This window comes from Dipteris shenzhenensis, chromosome 9, assembly GCF_047967505.1.
Source record: "Dipteris shenzhenensis isolate YYH24624 ecotype China chromosome 9, Dip_SZ_1.0, whole genome shotgun sequence".
Taxonomy (NCBI): Eukaryota; Viridiplantae; Streptophyta; class Polypodiopsida; order Gleicheniales; family Dipteridaceae; genus Dipteris; species Dipteris shenzhenensis.
In genome coordinates this window covers 13142339-13160565 of record NC_141604.1, presented here as the reverse complement: position 1 = coordinate 13160565, position 18227 = coordinate 13142339, and the positions used below count along the sequence as shown (strand labels likewise).

Genomic DNA, 18227 nt, shown 5'->3' with positions numbered 1-18227 from the left:
TTACCAGAAAAGGCTTGTAGTGGAGTCATCCCATTCACAGCCTTTATGTAGCTACGATTCAGAATGTAAACTGCCGTGTTACATGCTTTAGCCAAGAAAGTCTTTGGCAAATCTTTCCCTTTCATCATACTCCTGCCCATTTCGTAGATGACACGCATCTTGTGCTCTGCTACTCCATTTTGCTGTGATGTATGTGGCAGGGGTTTCTACCTCTTGATCCCGTCACTTTTGCAGTAACTTTTGAATTCACTTGATGTGAACTCACCACCTCTATCTGATCTCAACTTCTTCACCTTCCTCCCCGTTTCTTTCTTGACCATTACATGCCATTCTTTGAATTTACTAAAAGCCTCATCTTTAGTCTTCAGGAAGTATATCCATATCCTTCTACTGTAGTCATCGATCAGTGTCATGAAGTAGTAGGAACCACCCAAAGATCCCGTCTCCATCTTTCCACAAAGGTCCGTGTGAACGAGCTCTAGAGGAGCCTTTGCCCTGTTGGCCTCTTTAGGAAAGGGCTGCCGATGCTGCTTGCCCATCATGCAAGCTAGATGACCAAACCTCTCATGCCACAGCTTAGTGTTGCTCACATCGGCTCGAGCACTACAAACTGAGAGTTTGTAGATGTTGTTGCACCATGTACCTTTACCAATGATCTTCCCTTGAAGATCCAAAATTTGTGCGCCATTCTTATCGAAGTGAACTTTGAGGTCCCAATCCATGATCGTAGAAATGGACAAGTTCCTCTTGATATCTGGCACATAAAGAACATCGGACAATTTTTTTACAACTCCATCTGACTTGAGAGCGATCGTACCTTTTCCTTTTGCTGGACATTTTGCATCATTGCTGACTGCTACCAGGATGTCATTCCCTACCGGATGCAGAGAGGCATACCAATCCTTCCGACTAGTCATGTGGCGCGATGCACCACTATCAATAATCCAAGGTTCATCCGTAGGTACATGAATTGCCTCCGTGCAAATCTACTCAATTGCTATGAACAGCTCTACTGGTACTGCCTGCGGGCTGTTGCTGGACTCTTTCTTTACTCCGTTCTTCTCATCTGCAATCTTCTTCCGGCACTCATTCTGCTTGTGCCCTGCCTTGTTGAAATAGCAGCACTTGATCTTCTTGTTTCTCTTTTTATCATCAGAAGAAGATGGGTTACCAGAGTCCTTACCCTTACCTTTCTTTGATCCAGCTGAGAAAGCCGAATCTTCTCTAGTCCTCGTCTTTTGACGCATCTCCTCCTCCAGAAGCATCGCATTGAATCCTCAAAGTTGAGGGGCAAATTTTTGTTCTGCATATTCAGCGCCGTAACAAGATCGTTGTACTTTGGTGGGAGAATCCGTATGCACCTTCGTGCTAGATTCTCGCTAGTGATGGTGATGCCAATCGCAGTCATCTGATCATGTAGATTCTTCACCCTGGTGATGAACTTCTCTGCCGTTTTAAACTCAGACAATTTCTCGTTCACGAGTTGAGTCTCCAGATTCTGAATTCGTGTCTGATTCGTGGTCTCGTACTAATTTTTCAAGACCGTCCATGCCTCCTCTGCTGTGGTGACATGTTGAATTAACACCATGACAGAATCACTTACACTGCAGACAATAGAACACAGTGCATCTGCATTTCTTCTTGTCCACGCGAGAATCTCATCCGCAGTTGGTACTATCTGTTGTCCTGCTTTGGCTGGATCTGGCTTCACGTCCACCCCAGTAGCAGTATCCCAAAGCTCGTATGCGCTTAGGATGGTCTTCATCTTGAACTTCTAGAGTGGATAGTTAGTGCCGTCCAACTTTCTGCTTTTGCCAAACGGTGGGATTCGCAGTCTTGCGAGCTGGGCCATCTCTCACAATCTGCTCACAAAGAGAAACACACTACCAAATCTTCTTGCTAGAGCCCAAGCTTTGATACCATGTAAGAAAACAATACAACGTCTATGCTCAACAGGTAACAGGATCTCGTATGCAAGAGAGAAAAGCAGATAGTATGGAGAATAAAAAATTTGATTACTATAAAACTGATACAATAGATGGCGCTACCTCCCAGCCGTGCGCTCCTGTGTGAGAAGCTTTGATGGCATGCTGGAAATAGTTGAGGATGGAGGCTGGATGCTAAGGAATCAGGGTTACTGTAGCCAGTGATAATGATGGGCTTCACGGGCTTGCTCTTATATAGCCACCACTTGTAGTCGGTTAGACCCAATTGGGAGACTGACCCAGTCGGCCCAAAATAGCCGACTAGAGGTCGGTCCCGAAATAGGCCACCGACCACACGTTAGAACCGTGACATAGAATAGAGCAACTAACCTATGGACTCCGTTCAACCCAGAGCCATCCGGGATCATCTGGGGCTCCAAACGGGCCCCGCAACTCGAGAGTGGTGGGCTACCTCGAGAAATGCTCTGTCTTCCCTCAGTGCGGTCAGTCATGGGATGCCTTCCCGCACTTGCATGGAGCCTAGTTGGCAGTGAAGCCGTCCAGCCATCAAGCCACACATGGTCCCCATCTGGTGTCCAAACCAAGACCTATCGGATAACCGAGCTACTCAAATGCCTTCTCCTCATATGGGGGGCTTACAAGTAGAGTTAGCTGGTTCCTGCGTAGTTACACGAGAGTGGAGCATTGATATCTAACACTTGTCCCCCCTCATCATTGATGGAGAAGAGTACATATTCCTCTATGACATAGAGGTTATTTTTGGACTACGAGAGGATGAGGCACTTGTTGACACAAGTGTCAAAGATCTCGGGGTTTTAGGTTTCGAAGACCAGACAATTGAAGAGTTTCTCTTGATGATGTTGGTTTCAATGAGGGATGCAGACATGTCCATATATGATGCACAACCCTCTCATGTAGAAGCTTCCACCTCCAAGACGGGGGTCGGGAGAAAGCTTCTACCTCCCAAATGGAACATCACACACCTGGTTCCATCAACATTGCAGATTAGGAAGGGATAGAAGTCGATGATGCTGTAGTGGTAAGTTCGAACAATATTTTTTATTTTGATGTTCTTTCGGTATAATTTGTTTTGTCGGTCTTCCAATGTTTGTTGAATTGTTGCAGGAGGCGTTTGAGGTTGACGAATTCTCATCTCAACAGGGTAATGTTCGCAGTGCATTTGGGCGAGATCATTCTTTGGCCCATTACCTCGGCGAAGTCACAGAGCACCTCGTGGTCTTCCACAACAAGTTTTCTCCTTGAGGCCTGCAGAGTTGCTGAAGTGCAAGGCATTGTCACACGCTATCGGATACTCCAACATTACTCGAAATGCCGACAAAGTGATTTTGGTACACCGCCTGGCTGCTATCAATGCTTTTGGATCTAACATTCACGGCAGGGCATTGACGGTAACACCTATGTCTTTGGCAGCAGGAGAGGAGGATGTTAGTGCTATTGCGGCTATGTTTATATCTAGGAGTCCACTAGGGCATTCAAAGACCCCTATTCTCAATGTACTCAAACTAGCCAAGAAGAAAGATAGCTTGTGAGGCCTCTTGTAAATATAAACATATATTTTAATAGATACATGACTTTAATGACTACATGTCTTTCTTATTTGTTTCAAGCCATCATTGCTCGTCATGAATTCATAATATTTATTCCATTGTATTTTTTTAAAGTCGTCGATGATAAAATTTCTCCATCCTTTTAACTGTGTTAATTTAATGCATTTCTAGCCAATTTAGTATGATTTTCACCAATTTTGGGTATCCAAAGTTCATTTCTGTCAAATCTTGGAGGAATTTTACCGCGGCGTAGAAGGCAAAAATGTCTGGGATGTCGTGAGGAGCCCAAAATGCCCTAAACTTACCACGGCATGAATTTGGGCATTCTGGACTTGCTAGAATGCCCAAATTCGTGCTGTGGCAGGTTTAGGGCATTTTGGGCTCCTCACGACGTCTTGGACACTTTTGCCTTCTGTGCCACGATGAAATTCCTCCAAGATTTGGTAGAATTCAAAAGTTACATTAAAATGAACAGTAGCTTCAATCATAAACATGAAGAATGTACAACAATGCGAAAGTGTACAAATGTAGATATATTTTATTAAAAAAGATTGGCCCTTAGGCCTCAGATACAAGATTGTGCCTTCAAGGGCAGGGGGTAGTCTAAGTCTTAAGGGTGGGCTCCAAGAGATTCTAGGACTTCAAGCTTGCGTCCATCTGTAGCTGCTTTGCCAGAGCCATGTCCTTGTCCATGACCATGACGCGTTCTGTGTGGATGGCACACAAGTTGGCCTCCTCGAACAAAGAGGTGGTGACTTGTTCCACAGCCTCTTGGAGCACACCCATAACTCTTGTGCTGAATCGTACATCATCCTTGTACCCTTGTGCTATCTCCCGTACCACACATTGGAAGGGAGCATGCGAGATTAGGTTGTCGGTGGTCTTTTGCATCTGTCTGATCTCCCTTAGGGCCCGCGCTCCTGGCTTTGCTATGTATGGCTTCTTGACTCTTGCTGGAGGCTGTACAGGTATCCGAATATGGTTCCACGGCCTCTTGTCTGCCTTGAACTTCTTGCACTTCTCTTCTCTGCATTGATCCTCCTCCTAATCTCCCTCTCACGGATGTCTTGAGCTTTCACCTTTTTGGGGATGGGGCATCCTTGGCGTTTGCTTTATCCTATTTATGGGCACATGTATCATGTCCATGACGAGCCCTATCACTGGGGGAGAGGAAAGATGGTGCTCTTTCTTACAGTCTGTTGAATCTGGAAGCCTCTTGATATCAGGGAGGTTCTCAAACACATTTTGCTTAATCGGGGGAGTCCTCTCATGGGGAGGGGAAGGTTGAGGGGAAGGCTCATACTCTTGGGACTTGGGAGAACACTCATGCTCTTGGGACTTGGGAGTGGGCTCACGAGGCTGGGGAGTGGGCTCACGGTTGGGGGAGGGCTCACAAGATTGAGGAGGAGAAGGCTCATGAGAGTCAGGGGAGGGCTCACAAGAGTCGAGGAGGGCTCATGAGAGTTTGGGGAGGGCTCATGAGAGTTGGGGGAGGGCTCACGAGAGTTTGATGAGGTGCCACCGGACCCGGATAGGTTCGTGTGCGTAGATGCCATGGAGGTGGTGGAGCTAGAGGAGGAAGGGTGGAGGCGTCGTCCTATGGGTCTAGCAGTGTTCTTCACTTGTGCCATTGAATAATGAGAGTTACGGATTTTAACAATGTTTTATATAGGTCCATCATCTTTTGACACCCCTTTTAATTATGTTTAGGGTTTCATCGTACCCCCCGCCCTAACCCCCCTACCCTCGTCGCCCTCCCCCTCATTTCCCTACCCTAACCCCTCCAACCCCCCCACCCTCGTCGCCCTCCCCCTCGTTTCCCTACCCCCTACTTGCCCCGCCCACACCAGTCGCCCTCCCCCATACCACCCATCCTGCCGTCGCACCCCTCCCCCCCACTCCCCCCTCCCTCCCCCCACCCTTGCTACCACTCCACCCCCTTGCCCCTCCACCCTATCCCCACCTTCCCCAACCTCCTTACTTCACACAAACCTTGGACTCCAAGAGTACACAAATTGTGGTCAAAATCAACAAGATATTCATTTCATAACTGTATACAATTACACCATAGCTTCTGTTGCTGGTTGGACCCATCTGCTCCCTTCTCTCACTCTAGCTTGCAACCAACGTGTGTGACTCCTTGGCTCCCTATGGTTGCACGTTTCACAGACCAAGTTGTGGGTAGGGGCACTGTAGTTCTTATATTTTCCCAAAATAGCAGACTTGAAAAATTTGAAAATAGATGTGTAAGCTTCACGACTTACATCGGCAGTATCATAAGCTACAAGCATCTCCTTTGTATCCACAATATCCTTGAAGTCCTTCATCACCTCTTCAGCAACTGGCACATGTAGGCACTTGTGTCTTTGGTCCCTTAGTATCCCAATGACATCGCTTGACTTCAATAAACTACCTAGAGCATATGAGCAGTCAATATCATCCCTATCCGTTCTTCCCATCACATCTTCCATGAAGTTCCTAAAGAAGAACACAAAAAAAACGTAGTCACAAACAATGTAGCACAAAAGAGTGTAATTCCATTGGAACATTTGATAACCAGCCTTGTAGCCTGGACTCTCCTCTTTCTAGCACCACCAGTGGGTGCCAATGCATCCATGTTATGTAAGTACCTTCTTTTCCTATCCTTCAATCCCAAAGGTGTTTCTTTCATCTTTTGCACTCGTTCGTCTACCTTCTCTCGTTCCTTCTCTATAGCTCGTTGAACTTGATTGTATATAGATCTTTCCAAGCCTTTTTTGGTTTCAACTAGCTTACAAAGTGACTCTTGTAATTTATGTCCCTCCAAGTCCAATGCATTTCGCTCCAAGTCCAATACTTTGGCTTTATCATGAAGATCCTCGTTCTTCCTTTGAAGATCCTGCATAGAGTTATGCATTGCAATAATGGTGCTATTTCCTAAATGTGCTAATTGCTCTGCTTGGGCTCTGCGCATCTCACTTGCTTGCATAGCCATTGACTGAGCATTGTTTAACCGATTGCAATAACCAAGCAACCCCGCATGTCCATTTCTAGCAAACCGAACTAGCTCATGCATTGTATGGAAAGGAGGGCTCTTTTGGTTGGCAGGATCTAAAGGATACAAGGATCCTTCTACCCAAAGGTCGAGGTTCTTCTTTCCTTGTGCGAATGAAGACTGTGGATTTTGGAAGCTCCCCTCAATCCAAGACTACGTGTGCTTGCATATTCAGCCTCCAACTCTAAGTGAACCTGGTACTTGTTGGAGATGTCCTCAAATGGTGCCATGAGTAAAGGAGTGTAGAGAAGAAGAAGGTGTGGAGAAGCAGGCTCGAAGGAGTAGCACACAGGAAGGGGGAGGGCGAGGAGGAGGAGGGATGGGGGAGGGAGGACCAATAGTTGAAGAGGAGGGAAGGGGGGTGGACCAGTAGGTGTGGAGGGTGAGGAGGAGTAGGCGTGGAGGAGGAGGGAGGTAGGAGTAGGAGGGAGGGGGCAGGAGGAGCAGGTGTGGAGGAGGGAGGGGGAGGGAAGGAGGAGTAGGTGTGGAGGAGGGAGGGAGGGGGAGGAGGAGGAAGGGGTGGGAGGGAGTGAGGAGGGAGAGGGGGAGGGGGAGGAGGAGGAGGAGGAGGGAGGGGGAGGAGGGAGTGAGGAGGGGGAGGGGGAGGGGGAGGGGGAGGGAGGGAGTGAGGAGGGGGAGGGGGAGGGAGGGAGGGAGGGGGGAGGGGGAGGGAGGGAGGGAGGAGAGAGAAGGAGGGAGGGAATTCAAAATTCAAATTTTGAATTTGATGGTTCCCACCTAGGAGTAAGAGTTGCGGATGAGGTGTAAGAGGTGGGGTCACTTTTGGGCTTAACCCACCTAGGTGAGGGGGGTTAGTACTTTTTGGGACCTACCTTGGCCCTTTTATTAGGACTAATCCATTCCTTATGAGGCCCTTTTGAGACCCCTTTTCTCCCCTAATGGTTTATACAATAAAGAAATGGAGAAAATATTTGTATGGTGCTATTAGGAAAATACCTAATGGATATGCAATTAGCTAGAGCTTAAAGGAAGAAAAGATAGGTGGGCTAAAATAATGCAAGAGTTTGATACTAAGATAACATATTAGAAGGAAAACTTTAATGTGGCAACAAATCCCCTAAGTCGAATGCCAATGTTAATGAATTCAACTTTACTCAATTCCAAAATAATTTCCTAGAGTCCTTAAGGGGGAAAATGTAAGTTTGATCCTCACTGTTGTGAAATGGGGGAAGTAATTATGAGGAGGGATCCAACATGTCAAGGAGATTTTATTGAGGAGATAAGGACCACCATAGGTTGGTGATAAAGGACTCAACATTTGAAATCTTTGGGAATGTATAGTGGGCCTCTTGCTTCATATTTCTTTGCAAAGTGTTTCATTTTCATGTAAGGCCTTCCCTTATAATGATGGAGAGTTTCATGTAAGGCCTTCCCTTAGAATGATGGAGAGTTTCATACGTAAGTGTGGGTATAAAGCAATGCAAAAAATGTTTCAGTTTCATAAAGCATGGGAGGCATTTCTTTATGGGTGTTTCAGTTTCATAGGGATTTTAATTTCTTAATGTGTGGCAAGTGGAAAGCAATGAAGAATATGGGAAGCATTGCTTTATATTGGGAAGTATTTTAGTTTCATAATTATGGGAAGCATTTTATTATAAAGATTGGGTATAAAGCAATGCATAAGTACTTTAAAGCATGGGAGGCATTGCTTTATGGGCATTTCAATTCATGGGATTTCAATTTCAGAGTATGGGTAGTGCAAAGCAATGCAAAGTATGGGAGGCATTGCTTTATATTGGGAAGTCTTTTAGTTTCTTAAGTATGGGAAGTATTTTAGTATAATAATTACTTTTATTACATAAGTATAAAGTGACACACTCTACAAAGATTATTTCAGACCTTTGATGAGAACCACGATGGGAAAATCAACAAATAAGAGGTTGCTATGATTTTTGAGAAACTTGGCGTTAGAAAGATAGAACATGCTGTTTTATCTATGCTAGAGTCTGCACGGCTCAAAGACGTGTCATCTAGAAGTTTGACAAGGAATTTGCTTTATTGCTTCTATTTGCCTGTGGGATCGATAGAAAAACCATTAACAAAGGAAAATGACCCTCTACTACTTGCTTCTAGCCAGCAAGAGGAGTTTTTCTATAAATGGCATGCCCTAGTCATGGTTCTCTACCTGTACGCTTTGTTTAGGTCTAGCTTTGTGCCTATAGTTTTTCTAGCCCCTTCAAGCAAAACGACCTACACTTCCCTCCTCATTTGTAGTGAGGAGTCTATTGAAGACTTTTCAAACCACATCCAGTCTACCTCGTCCCCTATCCCTCAAATGCATCCTCCCACACCTCCTTCCACTTCTCAACGCTTTTCTCCAACCTTGGAGCTTACCCCATTCTTGTAACACCTCCTTTACTACCTTTGTTGCAGTCAATTATTGGAGTACTATAGGTACACCCAAGCGGTTGGGGGCTCTCGATTCTTGTGTTTGATTGCTTAGTGGAACGTGCATCCAATATAGGTCTGATGACATGAGCATGATAGTAATAAGAAACTGTGGTGACTTTGAGCTATTGAGGAGGGAAATTTTGAAGCCATATCAATTGAGGAAAAAAGACCATGGAAAGATTCCCCTGCCTATGTGTGACTCATGTGAGGTCTACAAATGCATTGCTTGGACTGTTTCTTTTTTTGGGAAAAAAGTTACTATATATTGAAAGTAAATCCAAAAGAACAATTACAGGACTGTCTCACCAGGAGACATCAGACTTATCAAGCATCTTAAAGACCGACATCACATATCACACTATCTTAAGAACTTGTTTTGATTTTGGAAGAGTAAGCTCGCACAAGAGCTAATGTTGATGTGCAAATCAGTTGGAAATAGGATTGGAAGAAGCTCAATCTAGGTCAATATAAAATATCCCTTTCAAGAGGATTTGGCTAAAGTGATAAGGGAACGAGTGCTAAGAGGCCGTACCCATACCCCCCTTACACCAACTTCATAGCATTGGAGTCTTAAAACTGCGCTGCAACTAGCCACCACCAGCTTTCGAAGAAAATTTGGGGCCTGGCGGTACTCCCTCACACCTGCTACATTAGGTGCAAACTGGCAGGTGCCAGTTTTGAAAGGGGGGTAGAAGGTCTGCTTCCTACAGTGAGGGGGGCAGAGGGTCCTGCTCCATTACAACCTCATGTGAACCGGTTTTGGCAAACTGAGTATGGCTCTATGGGGACACCTTCCCTCCATGGGACCACCTTGGACCACCACTTCGTCTCCATCTGACAACACTCTACAAAGAACTTCGCTAGCAAGACATCCCATCTTTGCTAGCAAGGCTATGGGGACGGGCTCTAAGAGCGCATTCCCACATGAGTGGGAATGCCCAAAAGTGGTAGAAGATACTTTTGCTACCCTTGTTCTCACAAATCGCCAGTCGAAAAGCTACGCCACATCTTAGCTTTCCACTGCCCCATTGGACACGGGATTTTCCTCATTCTTCCCGAGCATTTCGGGGCTACCTTTGTTGCTGCCAATGGTAAGGTCCTATCTTCTCTTCTGCTCTCGGAATTCAGCCAGGCTTGTCAGTTGTGTGAACGTTCAGATGGACTTTGGACTCGTTCCCACGTCTGTCCACCAGGGAGACTCATGAGAGCATTTCCGCTGGATTGGCCGAAGGTGGGAATGCCCTCTAAGAGAGCTACATTGGGTGGAATGTTAGGCATAAATGATCCTAAAAGGCAAATAGAGATTCCCATCTTTTCCTGTCAAGGTGTAATAAGACGCAGAATCCAGTGCCAAAACTGTTCCAATGTCCAAGGGCATGTATGTGCTTGAAGTGATACACACGATGCTTGCAGGGAGGGTTTGAGACTCAACAGTTGGAGCAAGAAGAAGACCCAATTAGCCAAAAGGCTAAGCTAGCTGCCTTTCCTCATCCCCTCCTCTGTATCTCTTCTTTGCCATTTCGCCATGGAATGGGGTAATGTCACCTTCGGGGAGCTTGTCAATGCCGTCAAAGAGGTCGAATGGTCCTTCCCTCCCCGTACTCCCTCTGAGTTCTTCACCAACTTCTCTGGCCCTAAGTCCTTCTCCCAATGGAACACTCGCCTTAAATGCAACCTTTACGTGTATGTATTTCCTGCGATCTTTCTTTTCCTGCGCCTTTGCTTGTTTAGACTGCGAAAGAGCGTCGTGGGTTCGACTCAAAATTTGCTTTTGAGTCGTATGCTTGATGGCCTATAGACGGGGTTGCTTCGATGTGTCCCTAATGCGTTAGTCCGCCTTAAGATTTCAACTAACAGGTCATTAATGTGAGTATAGCAAGAGTTTGCGACAAAAATTGATATTGCGGATTGGAGATAAGCCCTTCAAAACTGCAGACTTAGGCCAATAAGATTCCTAGGCGCGCCACGAATTTGAATCGCGCAATCATGCAATTATGCCTAATAATGCCTGATAGATGCACGGGGACCGCACACAAATTCACAGGAGTACATCAGATTCTCGTGGAAATGGCGAAATAGATCGCATAATCCTGCACGATAGAAGCATAGTCAAAATTTGTACGCTCTCTTCAAAGCTCACCCGATAAGGAGCTCTCAATTGCTGTAATATTTATGCTACGGTGACCAAAGATCGAGGCCCATGACACCTCCTGCTCACACGTTCGAACACCACCTCTGGATCTTCTACTGACGGTAGATCTGCCTATGATATTTTGTATGTGGAAGGCGAACTGCTGAATGCTGCAGAATGAAATGCTCCCTAAGTGGGCCTTTATAGAGGCTAGCCAGCCTCAGACTTGGCCGACCAGCAACGGTGTGCCCTGGTCCTCCTCATGCTGACCAAGGTGCTGGTTCTATAAATGGCCCCGGGCTCCCAGCCCTGGCTTATTTGCTGCTGCCCTCAGGCCCCTTCCATGGGCACATGGCTGGGCTGTTTCCAGCCCTATACACAGCCCTAAACGTTGGCTTATGTCAACCCTACGTGCTGACCAGCGTGGCCCATGTGGCTGTCCTAAAATCAACCCAATAAGGATATCTCATGTGGCAGCCAGATTGCTGCCCACATGGAGACCTAATCCATCCCCCAACTTATGCTATATGCCATCCTTTCCAATGTGCTAACAGGTGGGGAGGTGACCATTCTATTCTAACAGTCTCGACTGTGGTAGCCTTTGCAATTGGTGCACAAGTTTAAGTGAAATCTATGGGAGTACCCCTTGGCAACCAACCTTGCCTTGTACTTATCAAATGACCCATCTTGTATAACTTTCTTTTTGTAAACCCATTTGCATGCAACCACATTCTTCCCATGGAAGATCAACTAGATCTCAAGTGTGGTTTTTCATGATAGCATCCATATCATGTTTGATGGCATTCTTTCAATGTACTGCTTTTCAGCTTGTGTAAATGTTTGAGGTTCATCCTCATCGAGAAGCTGCAACGTGAGTGCTGCATATGCACTCTTTGTGGGCTGTTGCAGTTGACTGATCTCTCTCTCGCTGCTCTCAGGCAAGTCCTAAATGGATTTTGCAAAAGGAAAAAGAGGCATCTCCTAGCAGCAGCAAGATTTATGCTGAAAGAAATGGTTATGCCTAACGTGTTTTGGACTGAGGCAGTATCTACAGCTGCCTATGTTATCAATAGGTGTCTCACTGCAGTAATGAGGAACCTAACAGGCGTGGTCAGGCAAGAAGCCCAGTGTGTTGCATCTCAGAGTTGTTGAATGCACATACTATGCTCATGTGCCTAAAGAGTTGAGGCAGAAGTTGGATGATAATGCATTTTATTGGTTCCATTGGGCAAGGTAAAGCCTGTAGGCTGTACCGTCTGGAATCAAAGATAGCAGAGATGTCACCTTTAGAGAGAGAGAGAGAGTCATCATCCTACTGCCAATATGTAGCCAGATTTTAGGATAGATAAGACACAGGATTAGAATGAGCCAAAGTTTGCATTAGAAGGCTTGGAACAGCGAGAGCAGCAACAAAAAGAGTTCTTGCCAAAATTAGTCATAAATTCCTATTGCCAAACATGCTGAATTCGTCGTGTCTATATCCTCCTCTCTGTCAATTCTAAACATATTGATCTTTCTTCCGGTTTCTCTTTCAACCATGACCTGGAACTCTTTAAAGAATGATTCTGAATTTCTTGCTGAGAGAATACACCCAAACTTTCCAACTATGGTAATCAATGAAAGTTAGGACATTTCTTGCCACCAAATGAAGCCCAAAGGCCCAAGAAAATCTGAGTGCACAAGATCAATGGAACCTTTGCTCTCTTCTTGTCATATCTTTGAAATGAAAGTCTTTACATCTTTCCATAGTAGACTGAAGAGATCATTTGCATTGGGTTCTGAATGGGCATCAAACGCCTAAGCTTATTATTCATTTGTCAACTGTAAATTACAACATACATTCTATCGAGGCATTTGCTCCGTAGTTGATGGCATTCCGTGCGCGCACACACACACACAGAGTTAAGCTTATTATTCATTTGTCAACTGTATATTACAACATACATTCTATCGAGGCATTTGCTCCGTAGTTGATGGCATTCTGACTTCAGGAACCTTCCGAATTCATTCATGGGGGATTTCTGGGATATTTTTGTTTACCTAACCTCATTCAACATAGCTCCATGTGTAATGAAATAGCCATCATCATACAGTAGTTTTCCTTTACTTTTCTGATGTAATTTTTAGAATCTTGCAGATACCGAACAAATTACTTCATCGTCATTGGTCTTGTTTTATTTCTTGGTAAGCAGCTCTCTTATGAGTCAGCTTCACGCTCAGGTTTTTTTGCTCATTTTTTGGTTGCATATGAGCGTATTTTCCATTCTTGACTTAGAGGGTGGAGAAGCAGTCTGCAGAAAAAAGAAAATTGAGCCATTTTTAAAGGAACTTTTAAATATAGTTAACTAACGCATTAAGGATTTGTTTCCATTTACTCCCAGATTGGTGTTCTTCTTTCAGAAATAAAACCCTGTGGATGTGTTGAATAGCATGGCACAAAACGTGTAAGAGATGGTGCATTTTGAATTCTGACCTCTGTATCAACCATGCAGGGATTGCTTGGTCACGCAATCCAATCGCTACTGTGGCTGCAATGATGACCAGCCTTGGTATAGCATGCTTGAATGACAGGTATAGCCTTGGTATAGCATATGCTAAATAGAACCAGAGGAAGAATGAATACTTGACATTGCAGGCGATGCAGACAAACATGCTTGCATGAAGTCCATGTATTTTAAAAACCACCAGAAATGCATACAATTTGGCTTGGAGCTTGCTAAAATCGACTTGCTGGTGATGCAGCTTCGCAATATCCCTGAGTGAGAGGCTGACAAGGGTAACTAGACGGATTTATCCTCCCCTTGCTGCAAAGATGCGAGCTCCTCCTACGTGAGCTGTTGAATAAATAACCTCTTGGCAATTCTTTTTCAACAAATATTATGAGTGGTTTGTTAAATGAGGCTCTTGAGGTCACTCATTAGCTTCTTTCTGCAGGCCAGGTGGCCGGGGTCGTCCATCCAGAAGGATTGTTTACATATGTGGTAGAGATCGACGGCTTATCCTGATTGGTCTTATTTCAGGTAAGGGCCATGAGTCAGGTCCTTACTTCTTTAGTATTGGAAAACCACTCACACTTCCCTAAGCTGACACACAGGGAAGATGCCTCTTTGCAATTTCACAAGTTTTTCTGTGACATTTGTTTGTTTTTGAATAGTTTTAGCTTTGACTGTTGTAACTAAAGACTTGTCATGCTTCTGTCACAGTGAGCGTCCTCTTGTGGCATTTGTTTGAATAGTTTTAGCTTCGACTGTTGAACTAAAGACTTGTCATGCTTTTGTCACAGTGAGCATGCTCTTGTGGTATTTGTCATCGACAATAAAATTCGTTCTTGGTGCCCTGGCTTTAGGCCTGATTTGTAAGTAATTTGCAGGATCTATGTCAATCAAACTAGATAATTGTAGTTTTAATGCTGTAAAGTTGTTGCTCTAATGCTACCATCGATCTATGTTAATGGGACTAAATAAGTGCTGTCTTTTGATATGGAGTTGTTGCATAGTAACTGGTTGACATTAATATGCATTTATGGTGTATTGCACACATCAGTATCTTTGATGAATAGTTTGTTGCTGGTGTTTGGACCAACAAATGTTGCTGAAACACTCTTCTTTCTTTTCAGTAACTCTATTACATGCAAGCTTCCGAATCCCAAATTTGAAAGCTAGATTGAATTCATCCCGTGAGGAATTTCGAGCGGTTTGGCGTAGCTATGGTGATCCATGATCCCTGATTCAGATGGTATCACTCTGTCCCTTGTACATTATGAGAGGATTACGAGCGTTGCTTTTATTTGTTCATGGGATGGTTTGCTTACCCCACATTGTACATATATTAAAGGTTGAACGGGTGTTTGTACATTTTAGATAACTACATGGGATTTCTTGTCCTTTTATTATGGAAGTATTCTATATGATACAAAGAAATGCACAGATCTATAGAAATGCAGTGGTATTGGTCTTTTATTGAAAGTCATCATTGGGAACTGATGTCTTAGTTAGTAGTCCTTTTGAATTTGATGGGTGTTATTCCATGGGCAGATGTTGTAAGGTCAAATAATGCATCCTTTGTTTTACTTCTACATGATGAATTTGTCCATGCCTTCAAATTCTAATTAAAAGCATCCTTATCAACGTTGTCCCTTGTGGAGTTCCTTTGCTTGCAGCCTAGCGTGAGTTGCTCATGTGTGCCTTGTCTCCTCATCATCTTTCACTCTCGTGATTGTGTGGATGTTGGTCACCCATGTCTTGTTGAGCATTCCTTGGCCTTGTGTCATGGTTCAACATTCCATGGCAGTGCACATGAATGTAAATATGTGCAGTAAAGATCAAAGGAAGTAAGAGCTCAGGTATCCTCTAATTGTGATGCATGTATCCTGTTGCACCTTTGTTCATGGATCAGGAAAGAGTCGAATTAACTAAGGTGGCTTCACTTTAAAACAACTCCATTTAATTTTTTGTGAGTAGGGATTCAAGATTAATAGGGAGGGAGAAAGGTTGCTACCTGAAAATTGGTGAAAATTGTATGTTTGTTATAATTATATTTAAAAAGATCTAAGATTAGCAATGCTAGTGGACTTCAGTGAGGATGAAAACTTAACAATGTTTGGTGACAATTACAATCTTACAAGAGGGATTGTAGATCTCGTTTGTTTCAATTGTCAACAAGAGACCAAAGACATTGGTACAAGTGTGGGTTGCTAATGACTTTGATTTGGTTCAAGGTTATCCAAGGGGAGATGACGACTAAATAGAGCGCTTGAGAGTGTTTTCTGGTGAAGAAGCCACTCGAGTTGACATTCAAGTTGTTGGAGTATCCCCCCAACGAAACTAAAAAATATATTTGTATAGCATTAGTTCGCCCCCCTGCATGGTGCAAAAATTAAGGTATTTTAAATGCCCCTAAAAGCATGGAAATAATTAACCTATGAAGGATTAATCCCCCCTTTCGTCACGTCTCTGTTGATCTCTCCCCTTCCTCTCTTGTTTCCAGCCCCTCCGATGCCATCTCCCTTAAACGCTTCCTCACCCTTCTCCCTCCTTGACCCGCTCCCTCCTCTTCCTGTGCTTGACACGCTTAGTTACTCGGCCCCCTCCCTCATCGCTATCTTCTCTTCCTCTCACCTACTCAATCCCCTCACTGCTACTGGACCTCCTTGGCCTCACCCTCATTGCTCTCCCTCTTCTCCCTCTCAGGTGGTTGCAACTCCCTCATCGCTTAGCGCCCACCCTCTCTCCCCCTCTCTCGCTCTGCACAGCCTCTCCCTCTCACCTTCTTGATCTGCATGCTGGTAGTGATGCAAGGAGGACACATGTTGGAAGCCTCGAAGATTTGGGTATTGCAAAGAGGGGGCGAAGGCAAGTTTGGGTATTGCGAAGAGAGGGCGAGTGTTTGCAACTAGGTTAGTTAGGTTAGGTGCATTAGTTCAATTAGTTACATCAATTTAGTTGCCAAGTGTCCTCAACCATGATGAATTAATTTGGGTAAATCCAAATTTTGAAGTTAATGATTGAATAGTTTTTTTAGCATGTGAACTATACACACAAAATAAAAAGTATGGGTGCTCCAATCATGTTTGTGTTGTTCTTACTGCCAAGTTGTGAATTTTTTGGCAATCAGTACCTATTATTATAAGTGTTTGTTGCTCGAATATTGATTGAAATATTCTATTCTCGCATCATTCTTGTTTGTCAGTAAGAGATTGCAACTTCTCAATTGTCCCCAGTCTTAAAAGTTTGTGGAGATGAAGGTATCTCATGTGCTCTCTCTTGTACTATGTGATATTAGAGCCATGGTTTGTATTTAAAGTGATGCTAGTAGTATTGGAACCTGAGCTCAATCTATGTATAAGAGACCATTGGTTTGCACTCAAGCTTCTTAAGTTTTTTTATAATAAAGGTAATGAAGGCCTCAATAAAATTATTGCTTGACTAAATGAGCCACAATACATTAGGGACTCCAAAAGGGAATGGTTTAAGGAAATGGATTGAGAATTGACAAGGTCTACTACTACAAAGTGTATCTCCCTGGACCCTTAGCTTTGGTGGTTGCAAGTTTCTTTCAATTTTTTTAAAAAAGTGCATCTCCCAAAGCTTTGGTTACTTGGAGAGAACACACTACCATTGTAATTAACAAGACACGAATATTAATAAAGGACCTTGAGAGAATGCGAGTTCTGCATTAGAGGTAGGCCCCATTCTTCATATAGTACTCTTGCTAGAATGTTTACTATGGCTGTGCCATTCACTATTGCAGGTTATTGGCCAAGGCCTTTATGCTCCAATGGAATGGTTACATTTTTTATGTCATGCCTAGCACCGAATTGACTGAAATAACTTTCTCTTCATCTTCAGGTGAGGCGAAGTATTGTGAAGATTCGATCCATCCTTTGAAACTCTCCCACATTGTAGGGCAATTTCTTAGTAAGGTCCCAATTGGCATTGTGACGGGGCAGCTTATCAAGCTTGCTAGTGCGGTACCATCCAATTGGGGATGTTTTGCCTGTTGCTCCATTACCCTTTGGAAGTTGTTGGGATCAATCATTGTGTCAATGCTGGGTGATGACCTGTGCTGCTGTCGTCCTATTTGTCTCAAATTTTTCTTACTCCTGTTGTACCCATTTCTTCAAGGCTTGATAATCAGCCTTCTCAGCTTTAGCATTGGGGTATGCTTCCTTGGCTTCTTGGATGCAATCCGGGTCCAATTTAGGTCCCAAATGAGCAAGTTATGGACCTTTAAATTTGAGTCGATTTTAGGCCTTTTGGGGGGTATTGGGTCGAAAATTGGGTGTGAATAGACTTAAAGTCTAACTGACTTAGTCAGTTGACCTAACTAAACCACTCCCCTTGGTGTGACTATTAGTTAGCCACTAACCTAACTAGCTAGTTTAGTTAACCTAATTGGAAATTAGTTAATCTAACCCACTGAGAGTCTATGTGAGTCTAACTAATTGCATTTAGTTGAACTAAGTATTGTTAGTCTACTAATTGAACTAGAGTTAATTCTAACCTAGCCTACATGTAACCAAACCAAACAAAACCAATCTAACTAGGGTTAGTGGGGGTTAGGTGACGGCTAAGGTTAGGTTAGAGGGGTTTTTTTCCCCAAAAGGGGGGGGATGGTTGGCTGTCGTTGCTGGCTAG

The 18227-nt window shown here is 44.1% G+C and overlaps 1 protein-coding gene across 1 annotated transcript; it reads left to right on the top strand.

The window, feature by feature from the left end:
• The first annotated feature begins 10236 nt into the window (after positions 1-10236).
• Positions 10237-15099, top strand: LOC147898221 (PRA1 family protein A1-like). The gene is made up of 7 exons (XM_087379436.1): positions 10237-10643; positions 13229-13275; positions 13584-13662; positions 13834-13920; positions 14026-14111; positions 14375-14446; positions 14708-15099. The coding sequence occupies exons 1-7, from the start codon at positions 10486-10488 to the stop codon at positions 14809-14811; spliced, it is 633 nt and encodes a 210-aa protein (XP_087235562.1). The 5' UTR covers positions 10237-10485; the 3' UTR covers positions 14812-15099.
• The last annotated feature ends 3128 nt before the right edge of the window (positions 15100-18227 follow it).

Bases quoted from the DNA above. Each gene is read 5' to 3' on its own strand.
- LOC147898221 (XM_087379436.1), top strand. From the start codon at position 10,486: ATGGAATGGGGTAATGTCACCTTCGGGGAGCTTGTCAATGCCGTCAAA. The intron at 10,644-13,228 runs GTATGTATTTCC...AGAATCTTGCAG, and splicing joins CTTAAATGCAACCTTTACGT to ATACCGAACAAATTACTTCA. The intron at 13,663-13,833 runs GTATAGCCTTGG...CTGGTGATGCAG, and splicing joins ATAGCATGCTTGAATGACAG to CTTCGCAATATCCCTGAGTG.